At 42.3% G+C, this 26,330-nt stretch overlaps 1 protein-coding gene across 2 annotated transcripts in view; it reads right to left on the reverse strand.

The window, feature by feature from the left end:
- The window catches only part of USH1C (USH1 protein network component harmonin), a 3,114,702-nt gene that overhangs the window by 759,414 nt on the left and 2,328,958 nt on the right, over positions 1 to 26,330 (reverse strand). The window contains exon 21 of one of the 2 annotated variants that reach the window (XM_044082874.1): positions 12,471 to 12,590. The exons of the other annotated variant lie outside the window; for it this stretch is intronic. Within the exon in view, the coding sequence (XP_043938809.1) occupies positions 12,471 to 12,590 (120 nt within the window). The remainder of the gene's footprint in view (positions 1 to 12,470; positions 12,591 to 26,330) is intronic. 2 annotated transcript variants of the gene reach the window in all.

Genomic DNA, 26,330 nt, shown 5'->3' on the forward strand with positions numbered 1-26,330 from the left:
TGGGATTCTTGTCCAAATGGAAGGGAATTCTGAAAAGTGAATGATGTAGCCTCTGGTGATTATGCTTTTTACCCAGGGAATCTGATGTAATTCCTAGCCAGGTGTCTGGGTATAAAGCTAAGCGACCCCCGACTGCCTCCAGAGTAGGATGGTCGGGCCTCCTCTCAGGAGCGCTGATAGGGTTTGCCAGGGAACTGCCCCCTGTCACCCTGGTTCTGCGGACCCCCTCTGCCGCCTGGGCAGCGTCTACTATTATACCCCCTCCTCTGCCACTGGAGGGGGTTTCAGTATGTGTGTTCTGGAAAGCTCCTTGGGACTTTCAGAACCACATTTTTCCACCTCTCTGCCCTTTGGGGTATGGTCTAGTGGGGGTGGAAAAATGGACTCCTACGGCAGATGGAGTCTTTCCTTCCTGCTTACACCTAGTGAGTGTTTCCTTGACTTTGGGCCCAAACAAGGAAGAGCCATCAAATGGGGTATTCACAAAGGAAGACTTGAAGGCTTCCACAAAGGAGCATAAGCGCATCCAGGATTGTCTCCGCAGAGCTATCTCTGAACCCGCTGCTCGGCTCAATCCCTCGGCTGCATAAGAAATGAGCCTCATGGACGAGTTTACAATGGAATTAAGGGTGTTAAGGTGTGCCTTCACTTTCTGGGAGACAGCATCACCTGTGTTGCCCTGTAGAGCATCTCCAAGCTCTTTTAGGAGATCTCGTTGAAGACGGGTAAAATGGGTTAAATAGTTGCGATCTCATTGCAAATGTTGCAGAACTAAAGATGCGTTTCCCATATCTGTCCATTGTCTTGGAATCTCTATTAGCAAGTATTTGTCAGCAGAATCTCATGTGACATTGGAAGTTGTTGATAAGACCACTGTGTGAAGAGTAACCATTGGAGTATCCTCATGTGCATGCGCCCCAGAAGAACCGCAATGAGAGTTGCTGCAATGGTGCCTAACAGCTTCAGAACTTGGAATGCAGGGACTTTCTTTTCCATCAACAAAAAAGATACTTGGTTTCATAAAGAGATTACTCATTCTTGAGGCAATCTGATTAGGGCGGCGGTGGTGTCTAGATCTGCTCCTATAAAGGAAATTAGAAGTTATGTTCCTACCATAAAGTTCTATGTTAGTTGTCTTCTTCTCGCCTTCTTTCTTGCTGGATGGGTTCGGAGCCGATCCTCGGCTCCGACTCGGCCACTCTAAAAGCTCGAGAGCTAGTTCCACCGCTCGAGGCTCCCTATATCCCACAATGCTAGGCGGTAACTCCTCAGATCTCGTTTGAAAGCTAAGGCCAGCAATAAAATTCCATAAGGAACCAAGAGAAACTCCTCTAGGTCTGTCCTGGCTAGGGGGAAGGAGGGGAGAGAAAGAAGGCGAGAAGAAGACAACTAACATGGAACGTTATGGTAGGAACATAACTTCTAAATGTTAAGTTGTCAATCTCGCCTTCATTCTTGCTGGATGGGACCGCGTCCTAGCACCTTGTCCCGGTGGCCTATCGAACAGACTCTTGAGTACAGTGGAACCAAAGTTGGCTCGGTCTCTAGAGGCCAAGTCCAACTTATAATGAGAAATGAAGGTGTGGGGAGAAGCCCAAGTAGCTGCAGAACAAATCGAATCAATAGGCAGCCTATCTTGGAAAGCTATAGAAGTGGCTAAAGCTCTAGTTGAATGAGACCTGGGTTTGATGGCAACCGTTGATGTCTTATCTCATACACTAGGGTAATCAACGAAGTAAGCCATCTAGAGAGAGAGAGACTTTAGAAACTGGAAGGCCCATTCTACCTTCTGCATAGGAACAAACAGTTGGTCAGATTTCCTGAATTGTTTGGTCCTGTCTAAATAGTACCCAAGTTGGCGATGAATATCTAAACAGTGTAACATTTGTTCTGACCTATTAGAATAATTTGGGAAGAAAACAGGAAGCTCAATGGTTTGATTCAAATTTGCCAATGAAGCTACTTTGGGCAAAAAAGACGGATTAGTATGCAAGGACACCCTGTCTTTATGAAATACCAGATAAGGGGGTCGACTACACAGAGCATGGAGTTCGGAGACTCTTCTAGCTGAGGTGATGTCTACTAAAAAGAGTGTCTTCCAAGAAAGTAACTTCATAGAACATGAAGACGCAGGTTCAAAGGGGGGAAGAATTAAGGATGTCAGAACCAAGTTGAGATCCCATTGAGGAGGAGGATCTCTGATGGGTGGTTTGTGGAGAAAAACTCCCTTTAAAAAAGCCTTGCAGAGTTTGTGAGACATAATGGAGGACTCTGAGACTCCAACATTAAAGTTCGATATTGCTGCCAATTGAACTCTAATGGTAGATGGGGACGAACCTGAGTGGAAAAGTTCGGCTAGAAAGTCTAGAACTGTTTGAATAGAAGCAGTGAAAGGATCTATATCCTTTGACTGCGCCCAAAAGGAAAAACATTTCCACTTGCTAAGATAAATCTTCCGAGTGGAAGATTTATGAGAAGCTATCAAGATATCTCTAACTGAGTGAGATATCAAAGGAAGCCTGGCTAAAGTCGGAATTGGAGGAACCACGCTGTGAGGTTCAGAGAGGGGAGGGAGTGGTGCAACTGACCCGACTGATGGGTTAAGAGGTCTGGAACTGGGTCCAGATGCCTAGGTTGTTCCAACAGATAACGGTGGAAAAAAGGGAACCAAACCTGTCGAGGTCAGTAAGGGGCAATGAGGATCATGGAAGCTTCCTGAGCGATGGCTTTCTGTATCAGCTGGGATATCAGTGGGAAGGGAGGAAAGGCATACAGAAGTCCCGGGCCAAACGTGCACTAGAGCCGCCTCTGCTGGGTTGGCCTGGTTGGGGAAAGAGGGTGAAAAAATCGTCGCACTTGCTGTTTTGGGGAGTAGCAAAAAGGTTGCAGCAAGGCCTGCCCCACTTTCGAAATACTTTCTCCAACACTGAATTGTTCAGAGACCACTCGTGAGTTATGAGAATAGCTCTGCTCAATTTGTCTGCAATCACATTGGACTTCCCCGGGATGTGCGTTGCTAACAGAAATCGCTGAGAAGAAATCGCCCATTGCCACAGTCTGAGTGCCTCTCGACAAAGAGGGTAAGATCTGGTTCCGCCTTGTTTGTTGATGTACCACACTACAGACATGTTGTCTGTTTGAATTGCTATAGTTCCCTTGGGAAGAGAGTCTTGTAGGGCTTGCAACGCTAGAAGCACTGCTCTCATCTCCAGGACGTTTATGTGCAAGTGGCACTCGAACGGTTGCCACATGCCCTGGACTGTCCTGCCCTGGAAATGCCCCCCCCACCCGATCAGGGAGGCGTCCGTTGTCACTGTAGCAACCGGAGGGGAAGGGACGAAAGGTCTCCCTAGGAGGAGCTGAGGAGATGTGATCCACCAATAGGGATGATTCTTGCACGACTGAGTTATCCGAACAGGATGGGACATTGGGAGACTTTGGTAAGACCATTGTGTGAAGAGCATCCATTGTAAAATTCTCATATGGAAGTGAGCTAATGGTAGGAGAGGGATGGCTGCCGCCATAATCCCTAAGACTTTCAGGATCAGTCTGGCTTTGACTTTGTTGCTCTGCAAGACAAGAAAGACCTGTTTGTGTATGTCTGCTATCCTCTGCTCTGTGAGTCTGGCTGACATCTTGACTGTGTCTAGATTTGCGCCTATGAAGGTAATAACACGACAAGGCGACAAGACAGACTTTTCGTAGTTTATTGATATGCCTAGTGCCTGACATGTGTGAAAAGTGTAGTCTCTGGCGAGAAGTAAAAGATGCTTGGTGGGGACTGTAAGGAGCCAGTCATCTAAATAAGGAAACACCTGGAATCCTTGTCGTCTCAGGTGAGAGGCAACCACTGCCATGCATCTGGTAAACACTCTGGGGGGGCTGTAGTGAGACCAAAGGGCAGGGCTCTGAATTGAAAATGACTGGTTCCCAGCCTGAAGCGGAGAAATCTCCTGGAGCGTCGACTCATCTTGATGTGATAGTACGCATCCTGGAGATCTATCGAGCACATCCAGTTGTCCTGCCCCAAAAGGGGAAGAATGGACTGCAACGTGACCATCTGGAATTTTGTTTTCTTGACAAACTTGTTCAAGTTGCTGAGATCCAAAATGGGTCTCCAGTCCCCTGTTTTCTTTGAAACCAAAAAGAATTTGGAGTAGATTCCGGATCCTACTTGGTCTGCTGGAACTGGTTGAATAGCTCTTTTTTCGAGCAGCTTTGAAATTTCTAATGCTGCTTGCTCCCTTTGACTGGGTGGAACGTCTGGAAGGGATTTTTTGGACTGCTTCGGAATGAAAAGGAAAGGGATTCTGTAGCCTTCGGAAATGATAGACTGTATGCACTTGTCTTGAGTTAGGGATAGCCAGGCTTTTGGGTACAGTGACAACCTTCCCCCGACTGCCTCCGAAGGTGGGCAGTCGGGCAACACCTCAGGGATGCTGAAAGGGCTTGTCGGAAAAGGATTCTCGACTGCCCTGATTCTGCGGGCCCCCTCTGCCCCTGGGACGGCATCTACCATTGTTGTTCCCCCCTCTGCCTCTAGAGGAGAAACGACTCTGTGCGTCAGGCAATTCTCCTTGAGATTGTTTGCAGAACCACATCTTTCCCCCCTTCTGACCTTTGGGGTAAGGTCTAGAAGGAGTAGAAAAACGGACTCCGACTGCAGAAAGAGTCTTGCCATCAGTCTCGCACCTAGTCAGGGTTTCCTTCACTTGAGGACCAAAAAGGGATGATCCATCAAAGGGGGAATTAGTGAAGGACGCCTTAAAAGGGTCCGCAAAGTTACAATGCCGCATCCAGGCATGCCTACGCAAGGCTACACCTGTACCTGCCGCTCTACTTGCTCCATCCGCCACATATGAAAGGAGGCGCATGGAACAGTTGGTTATAGAATTAAGGGTAGCCAGCTGAGAGTTCATCCTATCCTGAAAACCCGCAGCTGTTGGGTCCTTCAACATTTCACTCGCTTCTTTGAGTAAATCCCTCTGAAGATGAGTAAAATGACACAGGTAATTCAGCGATCTCATAGTGAAAGTCGCTGACGAGAACATCCACTTCCCGTACCTGTCCATCGACCTAGACTCCTTGTTAGGAGGATGAACAGGCACCGAAGGATCAGCTAACTCCTTCTTGGTAGCCGCAGCCACCACCATAGCTAGCATCAACAGAGACGCCTTTGGTCAGAAATTCTTTATCCTTGGGGGCCGTGATGAACTTTGATGGTCTCCTGGGGGTGGGTTCCACTGAGTCAGGAGCCGCCCAAGCCTTCTTTGCCACCACTTGCATAAGGGGGTCAAAGGGAGGGGACACCCAGGAGGTGGAAGGGCAAGAGCCAAACGCCTCAAGATACACTGATTCATCCTCTGAAGGGTTGAGGGATGGCCAATTCCCCCTCTGTTTTAAGATTTCAAGGATGTCTACAAAGGAGACATCTTCAGAGGGGGAACGAGGGGAACCTTCAGAATCCTCTAAATCAGTGTCAGAGGTGACAGACTCAGGGGAGTCAATGTGCTTCCTCTTGCACTGCCTCTTCCTAGGGGGCTCTCCTACAGGGTCAGGAGAGGCCTCGGATGAGGAGGAGATCCCCACAGGGGAAACTTGAGGAGCTGGCTCTCTATGGTCGGGGATGAGAGAGTGAGTAGAAATCACCGGAGGCACCATAGGGGGAGGGGCAGAAAGAACCGACTGTGGAGTTGAACCTGGTTCCAACACGCTCCTCATGACCTCGAAGGCACCCCTGTCAGGCAGAGTCGGAGGTCTCTGTTCTGAAAAACTGGAAACCTCCCCCGGCACCGACAGTGATGGCTCCGAGGTTGATGTCGGAGCCGAACTCACCAGCGCCGAAGCACCGAGAGGGAGAGCGGTGTCGGACAAGGGTCCGATGCCACTCGCCCCCTCGGAGCCGACGAGGGAAGTCCGGCGCCGAGATTCTTCCAAGGAAGACATCGGAGCCGACGAGGGAACCGAAGACAAAGGTATCGGTTCCGACGCTACCACAGTTTCGGGTCCGAGCCGCCCCGGTTCCGAACTCAAAAGAGTCAGAGGAGGAATTTGAGTGATAGGAGTAGGTCTTGACTGTTGAGTCAGACTTTGAAGCATCTGGGCTAATGCCTCGGACTTAAGAAGTCGACTCACTACTCTCTGAAGGTCATGGTCCGATAACCTGGAAGACCTAGAAGAGTGGGATCTATGGCTCCGTTCAGACAGCAAGGGTGATGCTGGAGAGGAATGAACGGAGCCAATAGATGGAGATCGGACCTTTTCTAGATGTCGGTTCCGATAAAATAATCGGAGCCGACAGAGTAATGTCTTCCTCGGCTCCAGCCGGAGCCGAGGACACCGTAGGGGCTTGTATTCGAGATTCATCGGCTCCGGCCGGAGCCGATGTTCGAGTAGCCTTAGGGCCTCCAGAAGACGGCTCAGATGCTGGAGCCGAAGGTCTGGAAGACTTAGAGGGTTCCCCGATGACTGAGTCGAGGGACCTCAGGCTTAAGTAAGCCCCTTAAAATAAGTTTATTTTTTCGCTCCTGCAGGACTCTAGGGCTGAAGCCATGGCAAACAGCACATGAGTCCTGCAGGTGCAAAGGTCCCAGGCAGTACACACAAGAAGTGTGACCGTCTGTCAGAGACATCTTCTGACAGCACGAGTCACACTTCTTAAAGCCTGAGACCTTTGATTCCTTAGACATATCTAAGGGAAAGTGTAATCACACAAGCACACACACACACCGATTACACTTAGGAGTAATTTAAAATTAATTTAAAATAAATTATAGTAACTAGAAATAAAAATCACTACAAAAACACAGTCACTCAATAGGAAGGGAGGGACTGGGCCTAGGGCCCGAGGGAAAAATTCTAGTTATTTGTGGAAAAAAGGGGGTGGAAAGTTAACGGGAATGGGATAGACTATTTTCAAACTAACTATATAAATAAATAACTAACTTTAACAGGGGAAAAAAGGCTAAGAAACTAGTTCTTTACCCAAAAACTAACCTGAGCCAGTAGGAACACACCTCGATCGCTGTAGCGGCAAACGAGATCTGAGGAGTTACCGCCTAGCATTGTGGGATATAGGGAGCCTCGAGCCGGTGGAACTAGCTCTCGAGCTTTTAGAGTGGCCGAGTTGGAGCCGAGGATCGGCTCCGAACCCATCCAGCAAGAATGAAGGCGAGACTGACAACTTAACATTATGCTGTGACAGCGACAAAGCAGATTTTTCGAAATTTAAGGTTATGCCCAACTGGGAGCACAGTGATAGTGTAATCCCTGGCGTGAATCAGTTGATGCTTGGTGGTGGCGGTGAGGAGCCAGTCGTCGAGATATGGAAACACTGGAATCCTAAACATCTCAGGTGAGCCGTGACAACTGCCATGCAATCTGGTGAACACTCCAGGGGCTGTGGTGAAACCAAAGGGCAGAGCTCGGAATTGGTAGTGACTGGCCCCCAGCCGGAAACGCAAAAGATCTCTAGAGGGCCTGGCCATTTTTATGTGGTAGTACACATCCTTGAGATCTATCGAGCACATCCAATCACCCGTTTCGAGAAACGGGATTATCGAGTGAAGCGTGACCATCTGGAACTTTTCCTTTTTGACAAAGGAGTTGAGATTGCTGAGGTCTACGGTAGGCCTCCCATCCTCTATTTTCTTTGGAACTAAAAAGAACCTGGAGTAAGTTCCGGATCCTATTTGGTCCGCTGGGACTGGCTGGATGACTTTTTTTCCAGCAGCCTCTGAATTTCTACAGCTGCTAGACTCCACAGACTGGGTGGAACGTCTGGGATTCTTGTCCAAATGGAAGGGAATTCTGAAAAGTGAATGATGTAGCCTCTGGTGATTATGCTTTTTACCCAGGGAATCTGATGTAATTCCTAGCCAGGTGTCTGGGTATAAAGCTAAGCGACCCCCGACTGCCTCCAGAGTAGGATGGTCGGGCCTCCTCTCAGGAGCGCTGATAGGGTTTGCCAGGAACTGCCCCTGTCACCCTGGTTCTGTGGACCCCTCTGCCACCTGGGCAGCGTCTACCATTATACCCCCTCCTCTGCCACTGGAGGGGGTTTCAGTATGTGTGTTCTGGAAAGCTCCTTGGGACTTTCAGAACCACATTTTTCCACCTCTCTGCCCTTTGGGGTATGGTCTAGTGGGGGTGGAAAAATGGACTCCTACGGCAGATGGAGTCTTTCCTTCCTGCTTACACCTAGTGAGTGTTTCCTTGACTTTGGGCCCAAACAAGGAAGAGCCATCAAATGGGGTATTCACAAAGGAAGACTTGAAGGCTTCCACAAAGGAGCATAAGCGCATCCAGGATTGTCTCCGCAGAGCTATCTCTGAACCCGCTGCTCGGCTCAATCCCTCGGCTGCATAAGAAATGAGCCTCATGGACGAGTTTACAATGGAATTAAGGGTGTTAAGGTGTGCCTTCACTTTCTGGGAGACAGCATCACCTGTGTTGCCCTGTAGAGCATCTCCAAGCTCTTTTAGGAGATCTCGTTGAAGACGGGTAAAATGGGTTAAATAGTTAAGCGATCTCATTGCAAATGTTGCAGAACTAAAGATGCGTTTCCCATATCTGTCCATTGTCTTGGAATCTCTATTAGCAGGATGGACAGAGGAAGAGGTGTCTGATGGTGGCCGCCGCCACCACCGTGGCATCAACAGGAATGCCTTTTGTGAGAAAGGAATTATCCTGAGGGCAGGTAATAAATTTGTTGGGTCTCCGAGGGACCGGTTCCATAGAATCAGGAGACTCCCACGCCTTTTGAGCGATCAAGTCCATTAATTCATCGAAAGGTGGAGTAACCAGGAGGTGGAGGGCTGAGACCCAAAAGCCTTCAGGAGCACTGACTCATCCTCAGTAGGGGTAAGGGACTGCCAGTCACCCCTCTGCCTTAGTATTTCAAGGATATCTGCAAAAGAGACATCCTCAGAGAAGGACCGTGGGGACCCTTCTGATTCCTCCAAGTCGGTATCTGATGTTAAGGATTCCTGGGGGAATCTAAATGCCTCCTCTTACACAGTCTTTTCCTGGGGACTTCATCAGTGGGGGCATCTGGTGAAGTCTCAGTCAAACAAGGGTCACCCAATGGGGTTACCTGAGGCTCTGGGTCTCAACGCTTAGTGGGAACTTGTGGTGTAGAGATAGAGTGCAGCCCTTTAGGGGAGGAAGAGGAAGGAACTGAAGAAGTGAGGGTCTTAGCAGATATGACCTTCCTCATGGCATCGAAGGCACCGGTTTCCCGACCAGAGGAGTCCGCCGGTTCTGAAGAAGATGGCAGCCTCCCAGGGGCCGAGACCATGGGCTTCGAACCAGAGGACAGAACCAAGCTCATCTGCACTGAAGCCCCGAGAGGAATAGTCAGAACTGAAGCATCGGTTCAACTCCCCCCCCCCTCAAAACCAGCGAGAGAGTGTCGGCTCCGTGACTCTTCGATTGAAACCGAAGAAGTCAAGGTCGAAGGAGCCGAGAGCACTGGAACAGGCCTCGGCTCCAAGGGTTCCATCACTATCGTATCCTCTCTTTCCACCTCTGAAGGTTCAACTGGCCTCGGAGGAGGAGCAGAACTCGTGGATAGAGGGGTCGTAGGCTTCAAAGCCAACTGCGTCGAAGCTGCAAGCAATTTGGCCAGGGCTGGGTTCACCAAAAGTCTCTGTACCTCTCGGTCCACATCGATGTCAGAAAGGGCACCGGAAGAACGTATCGAAGGAGCCAAAGAAGCCACTGACTTAAGGATCGGAGACTTCAAACCCTCCGACACCGGTTCCAACACAATGACTTGGCTCTGAGGTAAGATCTCCAAAGGTTGTTGAAACGGCAACCGAGTCTTGCCAGAGGTGCTCGGAGCCGAAGACTTGTGCTCCGAAGACACCTTAGATGACTTTGACCCCTTCGAGGACTTGGAGGTCTGGTCAGTCTTATCCAATATATCCTGGAAGTCCGATTTCAACAGTCCTCTATCTACCAATTTCCTTCTCCTCTCTAATAACACCCTACCACTGAAGGAATGGCAGATAGAGCAATCCTCCTGTAAATGTAGCGGACCCAAACAATGAACACAAGAACTATGATTATCTGTGATGGACATCTTTTGTCCACAGTCACACTTTTTAAACCCAGATTTTTGCTTCTCTGACATTATGAAAAATTGTCCAATAACACCACAAAAACAGCTTAGAAGTTCAGATCCCTAAACTGCAATAACTATAGAAAGGGATACGACAAAGATAAAACAAGCACTCATTACAGAATATAAGGGGATAGGGTATTAAATTTGACAGAGCTCTGTCAAGTAGAGTAAATCAAGAAGGCTAAAGGCCTAGGAGCAAACTGCTCCGAACTAAAAAACAAAATACCAGCTTAGATTACCTACTCTAAACCACCAAAAAGGAAGAAAAATGTGAAGCCTCACTAAATATCAGATCCCTGATAGATATTAAAAGTCTAAATATGTAAATATATAATAAAAAGAAAACTGGCCCGAGCTTCTACAGAAGATCGTGTGATCCACTGCAGCGGCAAACTAGATCTGGGGTTTGGCAGCAGAGCATCATGGGATAGGGACTGTGTCTCGAGCTTCTAAGAGATCTAGAGCTTGGAAAGCGGCCGACTAGGAGCTGATGGATCGTTTCCGAACCCACGTGTAAGAACAAACGGTGAGACTGAACAACTTCATATTGGGAGGGTGGCCTAATGGTTAAGGTGTTTGCCTTACAAACACAAGGTGCAGGATTTGAGTCTCACAAGGGATAACTGGCTAGGCTTAAAATGGCTCACAAGGGCAGTTAGCTTAGTACTAACCTATGAACCTATGAACATCAATATAATAACAGCTATGAATTAAAAATTGTGCTGTAATGTAATTATTTAGATTTAACTTCAGCAACTGACAGGATCATACAGAAAACACTGATCAATAAATTAGAACAACTAGGTATTGGTGTACTCTTGATAAGATGGATAGTTGCATGGCTTACAAATATGACATTAAGTATCATACAGCAACTGGACAGGTGAAATTTCTGGTTACAGTCAGGGTGTCCCACAGTGCTCTGTCCTAGGCCCTTGCTTGTTTAGATTGTATCTTTCAGACCTAACCTTTTCATCTGAGGTATTTTATAACCTATATGCAAATGACCTGAAATTTTATAAACTGATTTCATGTGTTACAGATAAGGCATGTCTGCAAAGAACTTGACTAAATTGACCATTTGGGCACAGAAGAATAATATGCTAATAAATACATCAAAAACTATGCATAAGAGATTTGGGAGACATACACTGAAAGGTGAATATTTAATACAGCACACAGTGATTGAAAAATGTAGATTCATTTAAGGACCTGGGTATATGGGTAGATACAGCTTTGAATTTTTCTAATCATATCAACCAACTGGTTAATGACAGTTGTTATAGAACTATAGGCTGTATAAAAAGATAAATCTAGGAAATCAGAAATAGTTGTTTGCTGGTTACATCAGACCCAAACTTGTGTATGGAATAACAATATGGAAACCTTATAAGAAAAATGGCGTGAGTAAACTGGAAAGAGTACAGCAGAAATATACCAAGGACATCCATGGATGTGAAAAGTTTAAGTTATTATGAAAGACTAAAATATCTGAACTTGCACAATGACTCTTAGATATCTAAGAGGAGATCTTATTCAGGTATATAGGGCATTTACAGACCAATTATCTCTGGGAATGTTTGGGGTTATCAAAAAGTACTACAGAATCATCACATCAGACAACCTATGTAGAAAATTCTATATGAATGATAACTGTACTAATTGGTTCTCTGACACAGCAGCTGATGCATGGAACAGACTACCAAATTACATTAAAGCAAGTAATCATTTAGATATTTTTCAGAACAGTCTGGACACTAATTAGGGGAACAAGTGTTTTGGTATATTGGCAGGCTAGAATGGCATTAATGCCCATGCCTGAAATATTTGTATGTATGTATGCCAGTATTAATTTGTATATTCCACTGATCATATTACAGCTTGTACCCATTTCCCTCCACTAGTCTTGACCCATCTTGTATTCTCATTTAAAAGCCTAAAATTCCTACATTATTGAATTAACAGGACACTGCTCCTGAAGACACAGACAGCATGCAAGTAGGAGACTCCTGGAGTAATGGTATGACAAGACTGGAAAGAACAAAAAACATGCACACGCTTTTAATGTCCATACAGAACAGTAAGGTAAGTATCATCAATGCATAAACAAAGCTGATCTTGCTTTAAAAATCTCTTAAATGTGACTTTTCTCAAAACTCTTTGTCAAGTGTCATAATGGAAGCTTCTTTGTTTTGCAGAAAATGAACTCTCTCACCAACCATGTTCAAATAAAGAAAGAGTTGTTCCAGCACACAGAAAGTAAACAGATAGATGCACCAAACCATAGTTTATTTCTTAACGTGAGGAACAGCATCACTGCAAACAAAAAAAAAAAAACTCTTACCAAGCCTGCAGATTTGACTGCTGTCCTGTGGATTACACTAGGGTCAGGTGGTAACATTACAGGCTTGCTGACTAATGGAACAGCAGGACGTCGCTGACTAGGTGAACTTGGTGCAAATAGCTATGATTTGAAAGTTTATATAAATGGTTAAAAATGTCAGTCATGAATAAAAATATAACACTGGCACTTATACTGCATATGTTCCATACCTGCACAATTTTGCATTTCAGAATGTTAAATGTTTCTTACAAATTACATAATGATAGACTGATTACACTGTATAGAAAAATATATGTCATGTATAATGTTTGTAAATGTGAACTAACTGATATGGTTTCTTTGCTTTAGTATAAATGTGGGTTTACCTGTGTCACGGGTGATAATTCAATGAAGGCGTTTTAAGAAAAGAAAAATACATAATCATAATGATGTCATTATATGTACTTTAGTTATAAGTGTAACAATAGCTACAGGAGTAAACTCATGACTAACTATAACTTATGACTAAGCTTGTACTAATGACTATACGTGAATGTTAAATTTTTCCTTTAGTAGTCATATGTGCATGCACCCACTAACAAAGCCAGTTTGTGATGCCGGTTTACAGTCATGTTTTGTTTTCTAAAACAAAACCACAACAATGACATTTTAAGTAAGACTGTTCAGCAGTAACAAATTTTCTAGTCAGTTTTTGTTCACAAATTAGATGTTTTTAGAAATAAAAACATTTTCTTTGTCTTGGGTTTTGGTGTGATAAGCACATATTTGTTTTCATTTCTCTGGATTTTAACAATGTTTAGAGAACAGGCAAAGTGAGTGTCTTCACCCTGACTGGAGAAAGAACAGTATCCAACAGAGTGCTAATGTACTGGTAATTCCAAGTAAAAAACAAGGTTGATAATTCACTGTAACATATTAAAGTGTTAATGAAAGACATAAAAAGCAAACAACCTTCATTTATTTTTGCCAGCCAAGTGTAACTTTGTTGTTTGGGGAGGTAAAATTAAAAAAAAAAGGTAAATTAAATTAAAAAGTAACATGCACGAGTGTGTGTGTGTGTGTGTATATGTGTGTGCCTGTACATTTCAGTGTCAATAAGACAGCATGAATAAGAGAGAAAAAAAGACATTGCATACCAACTTTGCACACATTACCTAAACAATAAGAAGTATGAGACTCTGATGTTTGGCATTACTGAATATGTTTAACCCCATATAACTTACCAGCAAATAAAACATTCTACCAGGGATAGAGAAGGGCTATGCAGCAAAATCAGGGACAATTAAGAGGCATGGGGGAGCTGCAATGCCTTACATTCTATGAGGGGTTTTCATTCATTTCATCACAGTGAGACATCTGAGCAATATTCACTCAGCAGAGCAGCTGTAAGTGCTGCCCAAGAATGTGTGTGTGTTTTTCCATGTATATGTGTTTCTGAGTCTATCTTTGCTTTTGAATGTGTGTGTGTGTGTGTGTGTGTGTGTGTGTGTGTGTGTGTGTGTGCGCGCGCGCGCAGACATTTACATAACTCAACTTTCAAATGTAATACTTCCTCCAACAATTACATATGCAACAGCAACTTTGAGACATTAAGTGGTGGAACTATTTTCATCAAAAATATATACAAAAAAATCTATACAGCAAGAAAAACAAAATAAAATACAAAACAATTTAAAATAGAACCCATTCTCTAAACAAAATAGTGTCTTCTGGATGGGTATTATCAAATAATTAATGTTCACCCAGAGGTGGTAAGGCTTACACAACACCCCTGGACATGTGTTAATTCCCTGAAATGGCTGACAACATAAAGGGATTAAGCAACTCTTGTACATACACTGAAGGCATAACCAAAGTGAATTAAGAAAAAAAAAAAAATATATATATATATATATATATATATATATACTTTTTTTTTTTTGGGTTCACCTTCAAAACATCTAAGTTTCATAACATCGAATTTCAAATCACTGAGACCATAACATCGAAAACCCAAAACATCTAAAACTCATATAATATCAAATTTCATAACACTGAAAATGTATACTATCAAGTAGAGTATCATCAAACATATAGATGTTATAGTTTAATCTGTTAATCTTATGGTATCATTACAAGATGTTGTAGTTTTTATTTATATAGTTATTATTTATATAGTGTAGGAATTTATTATATTTATATAATGTTTATTTTGCCACTCTGTACGTGTTTTTAGGCCATACAGCTAACTGATTTAGACATTATGTGTACATTCTTTATGGTGAGGGCGATACAGTGGGGGTTAGGAAATTAACTTTTTCCCACTATAGTGCGATCTTGAAGTTGGTAAATTTTAATTTAGGGTGGGTGTGGGGGGCAGAGCCCCCCACATGGGGGTGCAGGGGGGCTTATCCCCCCCTGCAGAAATGTAGTAAAAAGTGTGTTTGTTAGTTTGGTGTTGTTATAGGTGGAGGGGATGTTATTTACATGTGCTTTGTAGTTTTCGATGTGATGCAAAGTTTCAGTGTTCTGAGTTTTCGATGTTATGAGTTTTAGATGTTTTGGGTTTTCAGTGTTACGGTCTCAGTGTTTTGAAGTTCGATGTTATAAGATTTACATGTTTTGAAGGGGAACCATATTTTTTTGACTGTGATACAGTTATGCAGTTTGGTAGCCTAGAAACTTTATTGATTACATAGACAATTTACATCAGGAGCTACCACGTTGACTCCTGTCTTATTCTATATATTAACTAATTTTATTTTCTTTTTCAGGCAACCTCTGCGTCCCAACCCGGAGAATAAGTATTCCTGCTAAAGTGTAAAATAATAGTAGACCTTTAGCAATATCGCAGGAACACAACGGCTTGACACATCAAATATAAGAATAATCCACTCATCCAAAAAGAACAATGGCTCCACATAAAAAACAGGAACGTTCTTTATTTAACGATCAGTGAGCGCTTTCACCCATAGAGGGCTTCATCAGACTGTACAAAACTGGTTGTAAGGCACAGCCCTTAAATAATCAAGTCAATTAAGAAATGTACGCTCAATTAAAAAATCTAAGAGGTGGCAAAGCTTTTAACAAAATGTTAATGAAACATCCACATATTCAAATCAACATTATTACAAACAGTGTTTTTAAATAAAGGACATGCCTAACTAAAAACTGCTTAAGAGTTGTCATTTATCTAAAATAGTATTGCATGCTTTTATTCATTTTATTTTAGAGACTGTTTAGCAAATGCTTCAAACTATTGCAATACTAGCTAAAAGCCACCAGATGGAGGTGGTTCTTAAATTGCAAAATACATTATTCAAGTAAAAATTAATGCTAGAGCTTTTACCATAAGTATAAGTTAAGGAAAAGTTTGCTATAAATTGTTTAAAATTTTTTTAAAAAATGATAAAAATGAAAATAATAATAGTAGAGGTGCCAGTAGATAAATCCATAGTGCTGAGGTACAAGTATAGATGGATTTATAGTAATATGTACATTGACAGAAACTATAGTACCTAATCAGTCCATATAGTATGTTTCATGGAAGTTATGAACAAAAGATAATGAGTACAATTGATGTAATCCATAATCATACTGCTTCTTTCTTATAATTAAGAGATCCACATGATATAATTCATGAAAATAATGTCAATAATAATTATGAACAAAAAGTAAGTACAGTAGGTACATTCCATAATCTTATTGCTTCATTGTCATAATTAAGAGGTCCACATAGTATTAACAATATATTTCATGAGAAATGATGGTATTAAAAATTATAGACAAAATGAGCAAAGTTAATACTATCGCTTGGAAATTTTACCTAATCTCCTCTTTTTAAGAAAGGGATAAATGTTGATTTTGTCATTTTGTCATTCAAACCTGGAGGGTGATCAGCCTTACAACGAAGGCTGATCACCCTCCAGGTTTGAATGACAAAATCAACATTTATCCCTTTCTTAAAAAGAGGAGATTAGGTAGAATTTCAAAGCAATAGTATTAATTCTACTTATTTTGTTTATAATTTTTAATACCATCATTTCTCATGAAATATATTGTTAATACTATGTGGACCTCTTAATTATGACAATGAAGCAATATGATTATGGAATGTACCTACTGTACTTACTTTTTGTTCATAATTATTATTGACATTATTTTCATGAATTATATCATGTGGATCTCTTAATTATAAGAAAGAAGCAGTATGATTATGGATTACATCAATTGTACTCATTATCTTTTGTTCATAACTTCCATGAAACATACTATATGGACTGATTAGGTACTATAGTTTCTGTCAATGTACATATTACTATAAATCCATCTATATTTGTACCTCAGCATTATGGATTTATCTACTGGCACCTTTATTATTATTATTCTCATTTTTATCATTTTTTAAAAAATTTTTAAACAATTTATAGCAAACTTTTCCATAACTTATACTTATGGTAAAAGCTCTAGCATTAAGTTTTACTTGAATAATGTATTTTGCAATCCAAGAACCACCTCCATCTGGTGGCCTTCAGCTAGTATTGCAACAGTTCGAAGCATTTGCTAAACAGTCTCTAAAATAAAATGAAATAAAAGCATGCAATACTATTTTAGATAAATGACAACTCTTAAGCAGTTTTTAGTTAAGCATGTCCTTTATTTAAAAACACTGTTTGTAATAATGTTGATTTGAATATGTGGATGTTTCATTAACATTTTGTTAAAAGCTTTGCCACCTCTTAGGTTTTTTAATTGAGCGTACATTTCTTAATTGACTTGATTATTTAAGGGCTGTGCCTTACAACCAGTTTTGTACAGTCTGATGAAGCCCTCTATGGGTGAAAGCGCTCACTGATCGTTAAATAAAGAACGTTCCTGTTTTTTATGTGGAGCCATTGTTCTTTTTGGATGAGTGGATTATTCTTATATTTGATGTGTCAAGCCGTTGTGTTCCTGCGATATTGCTAAAGGTCTACTATAATTTTATTTTCTACTTTAAATGTATTACTTGACACACCTTTGAATTCATATGAACAAGGCACTACAACTGAGACAGTGTTTCTGTTGCTGAAATATAACGGTAATTTCAGCTTTATTAGCCTGCTGGCTTCCTTTAATTGTCAAATATAAATGATATGTAAAGACCTAGCAAGTACATTAAATTGCACTTGAAATAATGAGATAAATATTTTTAGCTGAATTACATATGGATACACACACACATACCACACTTCATATGAATGAAAGTTCGGACAACTGCAAACTGAGCTATTATGTTGATAAATTTTGTTAAACAATTAAAGCAGTCAGATATTTATTTGCCATTTGTTAACCGGGGTAGTCCACTGGGCCATAAAGAGTCCATTTTCAGTGGAGGCCCGGGGAGAAAAGCTCCACTGTAAATAGAAAGATTGTACATTAACAGAAATGTTGTAGTAACTAGAAGAGTTAATAAAATTCACATAAAAGAGTTATGCACACAATGTAATATGTACAGAAACTATAACATTTGTAGACTTTATACAAACAAGATTAGAAGAGTTATACAATTCACAGTAAAGAAGTTTTCACACACTGTTATCAGTACAGATAGAATAAAAAATATCTCTAGACTTTATACACACTATGATTCAAAGATAACATATTAGCTATTGGCATAACTTGCTATTGAATTTATAGTCATGAAGTGGAGAATTATCATGGGGATAGTTAGCAGAGGATTGATAGCAGGAGGATTTCCAGGCAGAGGAGAGATAAGAGTGTAGAGAAGATTTAAAGGTGGCATGGTTGTGGATAGTTCTGAGGGATGGTGGGAGGGCATTCCACTTTTTGGCGAGTGAGAAAGAGAAGATAAGCTGTCCAGGTGAATGCTTTGACTTGTACACCTGAAGGAGGTTTGTGTTCTCGGATCTAAGGGGCCTGTTGGGAATGTAAGAGGTTAAGATGGAACTAAGGGATAGGCAGTTAGAGGGTTTAAAGATAAGTTTGTGGGTGGTGGTAAGTTGTACATAGTCTAGGTAGTTTGGAAGTTCAAGCCAATTTAAATACTGGAAAGAGTTACAGTGGTGGGAGGAGTGTCTTCATTTAGTTGCAAATTTGGATATCTTGTTGTAGCAGGTTTCTAGCTTGGCTGTTAAAAGAGGACTGGAGGTTGGTCAGTATTGGTGAACCATACATGAGGAAGGGGAGGAGGTAGGTAGATGCTATTGTTTTTCTAGAGGAGTGGGTTAGGTATTGGTTATTCCTGTAGAGCAATCCCAGTTTCTGATATGTTTTTCTGATATTTTGTTGTATATGATTATCAAATTTTAGTTGTTAGTCTATAACCACCCCAAGGAGTTTTGAGTGGGGAACAATTTCAATTTGGGAATGGTTAAGGTATCCACCTACCTCCTCTCCTCCCTCATGTATGGTTCACCAATACTGACCAACCTCCAGTGGTTATGTAGATTTTGATGGGGTGAAGATCATGATTTTTGTTTTGTTTGGGTTTAGGGCTAGGTGGTTAGTTTTCATCCAGTTTTCGGTGGTGGAAAAGGCAGATTGTGTTTTGGCTACCAGGTCTGGGATTGAGTCGGATGAGCAGATGACTGTACAGTCGTCTGTGTATTGAATTATGTCTGAGTTGGGAACAGAGGTGCGGAAGGGATTGATAAAGATGTTGAATAATAAAGGTCCAACTATTGAGCCTTGAGGCACTCCAGTAAGGGTGTTGAGATAGGGTGAGTAGGAATTTTGCCATTTGACTGCTTGTTGCCTGTCAGAAAGGTAGCTAGAGAACCAATTTATTGTGGCAGGAGAGAGATGGAAGTGGGAGAGTTGTGATAGTAGTAAGGGGTGGGAAATGGTATTGAAGGCCTTTGAGAGGTCCAGGAGTATGGCTGCGACAGTTTTTCTTGAGTCACAGACCTTGGGGCAGTGATGGTGCTATGGCCTGGCCTGGTCAAAAGCAGTGCTGGGATGGAGATAGGAGGTGGTTATGTGACAGATGGGGCATGACTTGAGAGTGGATGCATTTTTCTAGTATCCTGGAGATTGGGGAGAGGATGGCAATAGGGCGGAAGTTGGTTATATCATGCTTTTTTTCCACACTTGTGTAGAGGGAGAATATAAGCTTTTTTCCACAGATTGGGTACATAAGACTCCTGTGTGGAACTATTAATCAGGATTCTGACAGAGTAAGTGATGACAGTGGTGGCTATCTTTAGGAAGGTGGGAGGAAGATTGTCAGGAGCATTAGAGCAGGGTTTAAGCTTTAGAAGTAATCTTTTTACAGTTGGGGTGGAGATGGGTTGTAGTGTAAGGTTGGTGGGAGAGGAAGGGTAGAAGTCAGCGGAAGGAGGGGAGTGTTGGGATGTAAGAGAGGGGGAGCTGGGGGAAGGTGTGCTATTAGTATTGCTAGTGTTAGGAAAGGAGGCTGTGATATCAGCTATGTAGTTTATGAAGAAGGAATTAAAAAGGGATGCTATTTCTAAGGGAGATTTGTCTGGGTGTGGACATGGATTTACCTTGGTACCAGGGTTAAAGAGGGAGGAAATGGAATTCCTGATTTTTTGGGGGGTTCTAACTGTGGTTGGATTGAAGTTTTGTGTAGTATGTTTGTTTATCCTTGTGGACTAGTTCTTTACTTGGTTGCGGAGTTATTTAAAAATCGATACGGCATCTTGATTTTTGTTTCTTCTGTAGGACTTCAGGGTTTTGTCCCTAAGGTGCATGATATCCTTAGTAGGTTTGGTCAGCGAAGGGGCACAGTTGCTCTTTATTCTCTTCCTTCAAACTAGTGCTTGTTAGTTAAGTGAGTTGATGAAGGTAGTGTTGGAGTAATTGACAGCATTGTCTATTGGGACTATTTTTAGGATGTTCCAGTTTATGGTTTGGACGGTTTTGGAGAAGAGTACTGGGTTGAAGTTTGTTAGGCTGCAAAATTCCTTATAGTGGTGTAGGAATTGTAGGGAGCTTGAGGGCTGGGGGATATATGCAGGGAAGTGGTCACTTAAGCTGTCAGGTAGGGTGCCTATTTCTGATATTTTGTTGAGGTGGGTGACTAGTATCCAGTCCAGAATGGACCCAGATGTGAAGTCTTTGCATGGTTTGGTTGGGGAGTTTACTAGCTGGGTAAACTTGAATATGTTTAAGTTGTGGGTGGTGGGCTCTGAATGTATGCTAGTCCAGTTGATGTTTACATCTCCAAGGATGACTGTTTCATTGTTTATGTTGGACAAAACCAAGGACAGTATTTCTTCAAGGACTGGAATATTGTTTCCTGGAGGAATATATAGACTGATGAGGCAGAGGTTTTTGTTGTTGTTTATTTTTTAGAAAGGTAATTATTATTTCGGCATTGGAGAACTTGGGGATGTGGCTGGACTATGGTGTTATGGTGAGTGAATTTGCAAACATTATTGCAACTCCAATACCTTTTCTGTTGGGTCTATCAGTTCTGAGTATCTGATAACAGAGGGGGTAGAATTTCAGAATCTTTAATATAGGTTTAAGCTAGGTCTCTGTTAAGGCGATGATGTCAGGTTGGTTGTGGGAGAGCCATGAATGGAAGTTGGGAATTTTGTTTTGGAGGCTTCGGGTATTTATTGTTACTAAGTAGAGAGATTTGTGGGGATTGGCGTGATTAGGAGGTCTGGGGCTCTTGTTTGAGGTTTGGTGGGGACCAGGGTTTGGGTGAATACTGCCAGAAAAAGGTAAGGTGGAGGGACGGAGCATGGACTTTGGGTGTTTTGTCTAGTGGTTTGTTTGAGGCAGGAGTAGTAGAGGGGTTTGCATTATGGCAGCTAGGGAAGCTGCAACTGGATGAGTAGGAACAAGTTTTTATTTTAAAGTGGAGGATAGTAGATGTTTGAAGGAGGTGAGGGGATATGTTTGAGTAGCTGATGGCCTTTCTGAAGATAATTATGGGGATGGTGGGTGAACTCGGTGAGACAGTAAAGGAAGGAAGGGTGGTAAGGTGTAATGAAGTGATGAGGAGGGGAGGAGAGGCATACTAGTTTGAGTTGTGTATGAATGTGACAGATATGGATGGTTGCAGTTAAAGGTGATGTTGTTAAATAAAGTAAGGTAATGTTAGTGAGGAAAATGAAGGAGGCTATGGTCAGTAGAAATAGAGATGTGTGTGCTTGTGTTAAGTAGTGTAGATGTTATTAGAGGTAGGGTATGGTGAGGGGTAGTGGACGAACACAGTAGTGGTATGGAGGGGTGGGGTGCTTTGTGGTTGGTGTTGAGAATAGGGAAGGAGTTTTGTGAGTACAAGTTTGGATGTAGTGGGGGTGGATGGATATTGGGGGCAGGAGAGGGAAGCGGAGTTCGCCTGGAGGGCGAACGGAGCGGGAAGAGCCAAGTCTCAAGTCTTGTGAGCAGAAAAATAATCAGTAAGTAATGGCTTTGTTTTAGTGTGTCAGTAGGAGCATTCTGGAGCACAGCTAACCTATAAATGGTTCAGATGGATGTTACAGTGTGACTGTGTTTAAGGAGGACAGAGAAAGCAAACTCGAGGCAGAGAAAGTGGAATATATTGGGAAGTTGTTGGGGGGGGCTAACTTCATCCCGGTGATGCAAGTAGCCGGAAGAGACAGAGCAGGCTAAAATTAGATTAGTTTGCAAAAATAGTTCTGCAGTGAGATGAATTAAACATACATTGTTCTAAGGCAGGCTGTAGCAAGTTGCAGGTAACTGGGTAGGGTCCATTAGCTTTTGTACAGCAGAAAATAAGGTGGTCCAAGTCTAGAATGCAAAAACAAAAATAAGAACAATGGTGAGAAACAGGGCAAGGGGCCAGAGTAGAGTTAGTTTATATGTAGCTAGGTGGAGAGAGTAGATGTAGCTAGGTGGAGAGAGTATCGTAGCAGAGATTTCTATGAGGAGTAAGTACTGGAGGGGGGATTAGCAAGGGAAAAGAATTGGGTGAGATATGAAGCTTATTTGAGAACTTGAGCCACTGATAAAGCCAAAGTCTTGGAAGAATGAGCTCTGACCTAGCCTAGAACTGTTTTGTTGCATGTGTATGAAAAAAAGGTAAAAGCATAGGACAATCACTTGGAAATAGTCTGCTTTGATGCAGGTTGCCCCTTCTTTCCTTCACAAGAAAAGAACAATTTATCATAGATATTAAAATATTTTCTTCTATCAAGATAGTATCCTCTCTGCCTCAGTTTTAGGTTTTGGAAAAATGTCAGGGACCACTGTTGCTTGGGCTAGAAGGGAGACACCACAATGAGCATAGGAGAGTCCTTATTTATTTAACATTTGTTGACCAGGAAAATCTGACTATGACAGAGCCTATTTTCAGTTGCGACCCAGGGAGAAATGCTCCAGATGTATGTCTTTGGAATGTGGGAGGAAACTGGAGCACCCGGAGGAAACCCATACGAATGCAGGGAGGACATGCATACTCCACACAGAAGGTACCCCAGACAAGAATCTAGCCAGAGAACCTCTTGCTGTGAGGTGACAACATTAACTACTGTACCACTGCGCTGCCTTTTGAGTCTTCAGAATGACTGTGGATATTTTTGAAAAGGGTTGAAAAACATACACAAACACTTCTGTCCAAAGAAAAGGAAAAGCATCTGTTTTCCAGGCCTTTTTGCATGGATTCCTAGAGCAGAATTTTGCCAAATGTTTGCTGTGACCAGAGGTAAAAAGACCTATGGTTCAGTTTCCATTCAGTCATGCTCAGCTCGTCTACCACAATATTTTGTTCTGATGGTATGTAACATGCCTGTATTGTGCTGAAAAGCTATATTCCAGGCTGCCATGGTCAGGCTGCACAGAGGGTGGGACCTGGTTCCACCATCTGTTTATGTACCACATCACTGTGATATTGTAAACACTTGCAATGGTCTTGGGGACCAAGGATGACTGAGAGTGCTGACAGCATTTATAAGTGCTAGCATCTCTTTTAGGTTCATGTGTTTCAGTCTGTCTTTTCTTTTCCAAAGATTCTACAACTTTATCCACACAGGCACTGCTCTTTAATTAAAGTCTGAGTCATCTGTTGTTACAGACTATGCTGGAGATAAAGGGGAAAATGGGAGACCTGGATGCTGATAAAATTGACTTGTCCAGCAATGAATCTCCCTTCTCACAAACACCAAAACTGGAACCTGGAAAGTCAGGGATGTTGATTTTGGGATCATACAGATGTTAGGTACCACTAAATTGTTCTCACGTGGAGTCTTGCCAAAGGAATCATGATGCAGTAAGACCCAAAATCCTGAGAAATTCCATTGCTGAGATAAAAAGACTCAGGAATAGATCTAGATACAGATTTTTTCATGTGGCAGACATGCTCTTTGATCTGAGGTATCCAGGAGACAGCCCAGGAAAACAATCCTGTGAGAAGGCGTTAAACATGGCTTTTGTACATTCTCTTGGAACCCTGGTCTGTGTAGGTGATCTCTCACCCAAGTTAAGAGATTTCTGACACTTTCAAAAAGACTCTACACAGATAAGCAAGTCACCTAAATAAGGAAAATTGTGAATGACTTGCACCCTGCAGTAGACTTTCAATGGAGTTAGGCACTTTGTGAAAAACACTGGATTCGTGAATAGTCCAAAGGGTAATGAGGAGAACTGAAAGTGTGATCCAGACAGAGAAAATATTAAGAAAGGTCTGATCTAGAGTACATACAAGTGATGATCTGTATCTTTTAAATCTAGGGTCAGGAGAAAAAAATCAAATGTGCTAACAACCTGTAAACTTGAGCACTCTGGCACCAAAATCATTCTTGTACAAAACCTTTCTCCTAGCTTATTAAGAGAAGGAGGGATCATTTCTATCAACCCCTGAGTCAGCAGATGCTGAATGATATGATGGGAAAGAGGAGACTGATCTGGAGGATGATGAAGAAGAATCCCTTTGCAAGCAAGGAGAGACTCCCACTGCCATCTGTAACTGAAGAATCACTTTCAGAGACTATTTGTCTGAAACTCTCTATTGCCAAAGAAAGAAACGGATGTTCAGATTTTCTGTAAGTAATACAAGCTTGCCAGGATGAGAAGGGGAGGGGAATCTTGTAGACAGTCAGTCATTCAGACTTGTTAAGACTATCCTTTGTTCTGGAAGAATTCCTCCTTTCTTCTTAAAAACTGCCTGTGATTGCCTTTTAAACGTCTGCTTACCAGCAGCTTGCTGTTTCAGATTTCTTTGCTTTTTATTAAAGTTTAAGCTTGTAGAAGCAGCATTAAACCTTTTGATAAACTTGAAGGAAGGCTGTAAAATCTGTGAAATTCCCTGAATTAGCTTACCTCTCGTTACACTATTTCAGGATCTCTACAGAAGATGGCCCAAAAAGTACAGTTGTGTACACTTACCATATATGTAGATGTCCAAGTGTATTGCAATCATCACATTTGGGTTATCCCTGCCAGGGTAGCCCTCGGCCGGCCCGAATACCAGAGGCTTAGTATTTCTGTGTTGGTTGCTGTCGCTTGAGGACTGACGTTAGGTCGTCCATAGTATAAAGTAAGGCAGCTGACACTATTACATTAGTTTTTCTTATAACCTGTCAGGAGCCCCCAAAGTAGGAGGGCAGGTTCTGGTGGAAGAACCCCACCAGTGGAAAATAAATACCAATATGTCCCTTCTAAGGAAAGAAAGAGATTAAAGGGGGATGGAGGGAGGGAAACCAGGACTGCAAAGTACAGTTGTGTACACTTACCATAAATGTACATGTTTGAGTGTATTCACTGTTGCAGTCATTACATTTGGGTAATCTGCTGGTAGGTTGCCCTCAGTCGGCCTGAATATCAAAGTCTTGGGTCATGCGTCGGCTGCTGTCTCCTCTTCCATTATGTCAGGTCATCAGGGGTTAAAACAGGCAGACGATGCCATTTTCTTTAGTTTTTCTTGCCCCAAATGTCAGGTGCCCCCCATATGGGGAGCAAAAATAAATATATATATATATATATATATATATATATATATATATATATATATAAATAAATAACTATATATACATACAATTGTAACAACATAAACTTTACCTTCATCTAAAAGCAAATACACCACAAAGGTTGTAGAAAATAGTGAAGGAAAGAGAAGCTCTAAAATAAAGGGGGATGGCGGGTGGGTAACCCGGACTGCAACAGTGAATACACTCGAACATCTAAATTTATGGTAAGTGTACACAACTGTATTATGTTCTTCGTGTTTCACTGTTGCAGTCATTACATTTGGGTAGAATCCCAAAGCTATGGATGGGAGGCTGGAACTAAATAGCATTAGGAGCGGCTATAAGGTCCTGCAGAACTGCAGTGGCAAAGCCTGCCCTGGACTTAGAGAAAAGAGGCAAATGATAATGCTTTGCGAAAGTATGAACACAGCTCCAAGCAGCAGCTTCTAGAATGTCTATTGTTGGCACCCCTCTGAGAAAAGCTGCTGAGGTAGATGCAGCCCTTGTGGAATGTGACCTGATTCCCTTGGGCACCGGTTTACCATAATGCAAATAGCAGAAACGAATACAGTGGCTTATCCACTTTGAAATAGTTTGCTTTGAAATAGCCTTTCCCTCTGATCCTGCAGCAAATGCCACCAGTAGCTGCTCAGACTTTCTTAGAGATTTGGTCCTGTTTAAGTAGAATCTTAGTTGTCTGTGTACGTCCAAGGAATGCAGAATCTGCCCCCACCCCCTGCGGATTTGGGTAAAAATTTGGCAGATGGTTAAGAGCCACACTGGATACCACCTTAGGCATAAAAGAAGGATTGGTTCTGAGGGACACCCTGTCTGGGTAAAATATAATAAAATGTTCCACAGCCATGAGGGCCTGTAGTTCTGAAACCCTTCTTGCTGAAGTGATTGGCAGAAGGAAAGCTATTTTCCAAGATAAAAACTTTATATCTGCAGTAGCTCCTGGTTCAAATGGAGGCAG

This window comes from Protopterus annectens, chromosome 9.part0 (assembly GCF_019279795.1).
Source record: "Protopterus annectens isolate FY-2018-M chromosome 9.part0, PAN1.0, whole genome shotgun sequence".
NCBI lineage: Eukaryota > Metazoa > Chordata > Ceratodontiformes > Protopteridae > Protopterus > Protopterus annectens.